We start from the raw sequence: 3,218 nt of genomic DNA, 5'->3' as shown, positions 1-3,218 counted from the left end.
AGTATGCTTTAAACACGAAGCAGATCGATATCTAGCTTATCGATAGCAAGGATAATCCGGCAGATGTATTAACAAAAGTATTGCCAAAAGTCGACTTCGAAAGACTTCGTAAGTTGCTTGTTAGTAAGTAAGAAAAGTATACAGATTGAAGCTCTAGATACTGCCTTTTTCCTTTGTTTTTCCTTACAAAAAGTGATCTATTTTTATTGATTTTACTATGCAAACCAGATTGACATATGATGTTTTTCATACTGATGTTTTTGATATTAATGCTTTCGAAGATGATCCTAACACTCATTTATCTGATGTTTCTATGGCCCCTCTATATATGAGCTCTTCTTCATGATGCTCAGTCTGGGAGGGTGTGTTGACATGCACTGCACGTAGGGTATCTGTTTGGCATGCAGTCCATGCAGGGTATACGTTTGTCTGTGTGCAGACTGAGCTCTTTGCTATCTTAGTCATACAGCTGGTTTATATACCAGCTTTTTCCCATAGATTCATCTATCACCTCTCTTCATCTCCATCTTTCCTCTCCTTCGTAGCCTCAACAATTCCTAGTTACAAATCCACACATTTATCTATCTAACCCTCCGTCTCCGCTGGCTCCGCCGAGGTGGTGTGGTAACCGGAGATCTAGCCCGCTTCCGCCTCACCGGCTCTGACCTTACCGGCTCTGACCTCACCGGCTCTACACCTACTAAAGTAGCCACTTTAGTAGGTGCTGGACTTGGTGTAGTGATATGGAAAGGAGCCTCATCTTCCCATAGATCAGCCTCGAACGAAAACGTATCTTTATACCGCTTCATAACTATATGGAGCTTCGCCTTCCGACTAGGAAGCTTATCAATAAGCTCCTTCATAGTACCGTCAAAAGTATCATCCACCCCCGATATCTATCGAGGACTATATTTACCCTTTATATACTATATATCCTTAGTAAGATAGAACTTATCCGTCCACTCCGGGCGGAAATCGACGATACTCGGTAGTCCTACAACAAAAAAATCTCTCACGAAGCTATCGATATTTAAGATAACTTATTTAGCTCGAAGCTTAATCGAAATTGAAGCTATTAGTAGAAGTTATTATTAGCTTTAGAATACTATTAGTCTAGTAAATATACCGTCGGGAATAATATTTGTCTCGCCTAGTCCCTCTTAGATATAGAAAATCACTATTATAGTGACCTCCTTTACCGCCTCTTTAGCGGCTTTCCGAGTAGCCTCTATCTCCCTATGCTTCTTTATATAAGCTAGACGGTTTTTACTCACTAGATTATTAGCGAGGTTAGAGAACCGAGTGCCTATATACTAGGCTAGTATTACTAGCGAAGGTATTACTAGATGTGACGATCTGGAGGTTCTTGCGGTCACGTGATGATGTTTGTTTCCAGGCATGTGACAGACTAGAGTCCGGGACGAGGGTCGATAGAGATTTCTGCCTAAAGTCCCCGACTAGAGGTCTCGACGCACAAAAGGATCTTATAGTATCGATCCTTTCCCCTTTTTCTCTTTCCCCCTTATACTTAGTATTCTAAATTCAAATGCACTCTTTTCCTATAAAGAACCGGTAGGTCATATAATACTAAGTACCTCTCTTAATTTCTTTATAATAGTACGGCTATATAAACTATCAATTTAATTGGTTTCGGCCCTATTATATCCCCACTTTCGTTCCTTAGCACCGTATAGCTAAGACCTTAACCTATGTTAATCCCGAACCCGAACCGAGAACCCCCGACTAATTAAGATAGTCGGACCGAGACGAAACCTACCCACGAATCGGGATAGATACCCTATCCCTATACCTAATAAAGAGACTAAGTAAGAAACTATCGCTACTTATAACCCGTATACCCTAACCCCTAATCTATAGAGACTAGTTAATACTAGTGAACGTAATAAAGAAGAAGAACCGATTAGCGTATAGCTACGCTAGACACTAAGAAGTGAAAGATTTATTAAGCTTACTCGTGATCACTAGAGACTACGAAATCTAGTCTAGAAACTCGAAGATAAGATTATTATACTAAGAGTAGAGAGAACTAAACCTAATAATACTATAGAAGCACTCCGTATCGAGCGAGATAAGGCTATCGCCTATCGAGATATCGCTATCCGTAAGCGTAGTAAACTTACCTTCCGTCTCCTAAATCTCTAAAGCTAGAATTAAAATAGTACCGGCGTACCGATTATAGAGGCCGCTACCGTTCGGAAGTCCACTAAAATACCTAATACACCTATACTAAACGATAGAAAGGAAGTCCGATTTAAGACTTAGGAAACTATAATTCGCTAGAAGCTCGAAGTAAATACTAACTATTACCCTTTACCTATTTATTGTAAGCTCTATATCTAGAGCCGTTATAAAGGTAAAGCTTAGCTATATATTACTCCCCGGATAAGCTCCGATACTAGTCTCCTATATGTAGACGCTAAGGATATTATCCTTTACCTAAAGACTATTTTCGCGAACCTAAACCGATATATAGAAGCTTATACCGTATACTATAAACTTAAGATAAAACCGAAGGATAGCTTTACTAATTTCCTTATAGAGTTTATATAGCTCGCTAAAGAAGCTATCGTTATTACCGAAAACCGTAAGCGTGATCTATATTCGAAACTCCTATACCTACTTTAGAGTTAGGTTATATAGGTAGTTAATTAAGATACTATCTCGTTCGATATATTTATATAGAGCTATTAGAGTATAGCGTATAAGATTAGTCTTTAGTAGGAAGTAAAGACCTCTTTACGTACCCGATCTACGATCCCCGCTATCGATACCGGAGGTATATCCGCTATAAACTAGTTAAGCGCTCCCTATATAAAGCGCGAGTACACTCTAAGTCTATCTACCTCCGAAAGAGAGACTTTAATAAGAGAAGGACGATACTTTAACTATAAGGAATATAGATATATAATCTATAATTATCCGAAGAAGAAACCGATCCTCGCTATCGCGACGACTACTCCTACTATAAACCCTCCCTATATAGACGAGATTATAGAGCTTAAAGTAGATACCGATTCGGGAAAAGTTCCTATCTAAGCGAAGTCTCCCTCCTAGATAGACGGAAGGTATCACTATTCTCGCTAGATTTATAGAAGTTAATTAGCGGTCCTAGAGATAGCTTAGTTTTTAATATATAGCTAATATATAATAAACGCTTATTTTCTATTTTAGCACTCGGTAACACTAGAGTAGATAGT

At 38.9% G+C, this 3,218-nt stretch overlaps 1 protein-coding gene across 1 annotated transcript; it reads right to left on the bottom strand.

The window, feature by feature from the left end:
• Positions 1-585: 585 nt before the first annotated feature.
• Positions 586-863, bottom strand: N7489_002282 (uncharacterized protein; the record flags this gene model as incomplete). Its single annotated transcript, XM_056708037.1, has 2 exons — positions 586-636; positions 687-863. 2 exons carry the CDS (start codon positions 861-863, stop codon positions 586-588), a joined length of 228 nt encoding a protein of 75 aa, XP_056572339.1.
• Between the last annotated feature and the right edge of the window lie 2,355 nt (positions 864-3,218).

Source organism: Penicillium chrysogenum, assembly GCF_028827035.1.
Source record: "Penicillium chrysogenum strain IBT 35668 chromosome Unknown utg000001l_segment0_segment0, whole genome shotgun sequence".
Classification (NCBI taxonomy): domain Eukaryota; kingdom Fungi; phylum Ascomycota; class Eurotiomycetes; order Eurotiales; family Aspergillaceae; genus Penicillium; species Penicillium chrysogenum.
This window is presented reverse-complemented; position numbering and strand designations above follow the sequence as displayed.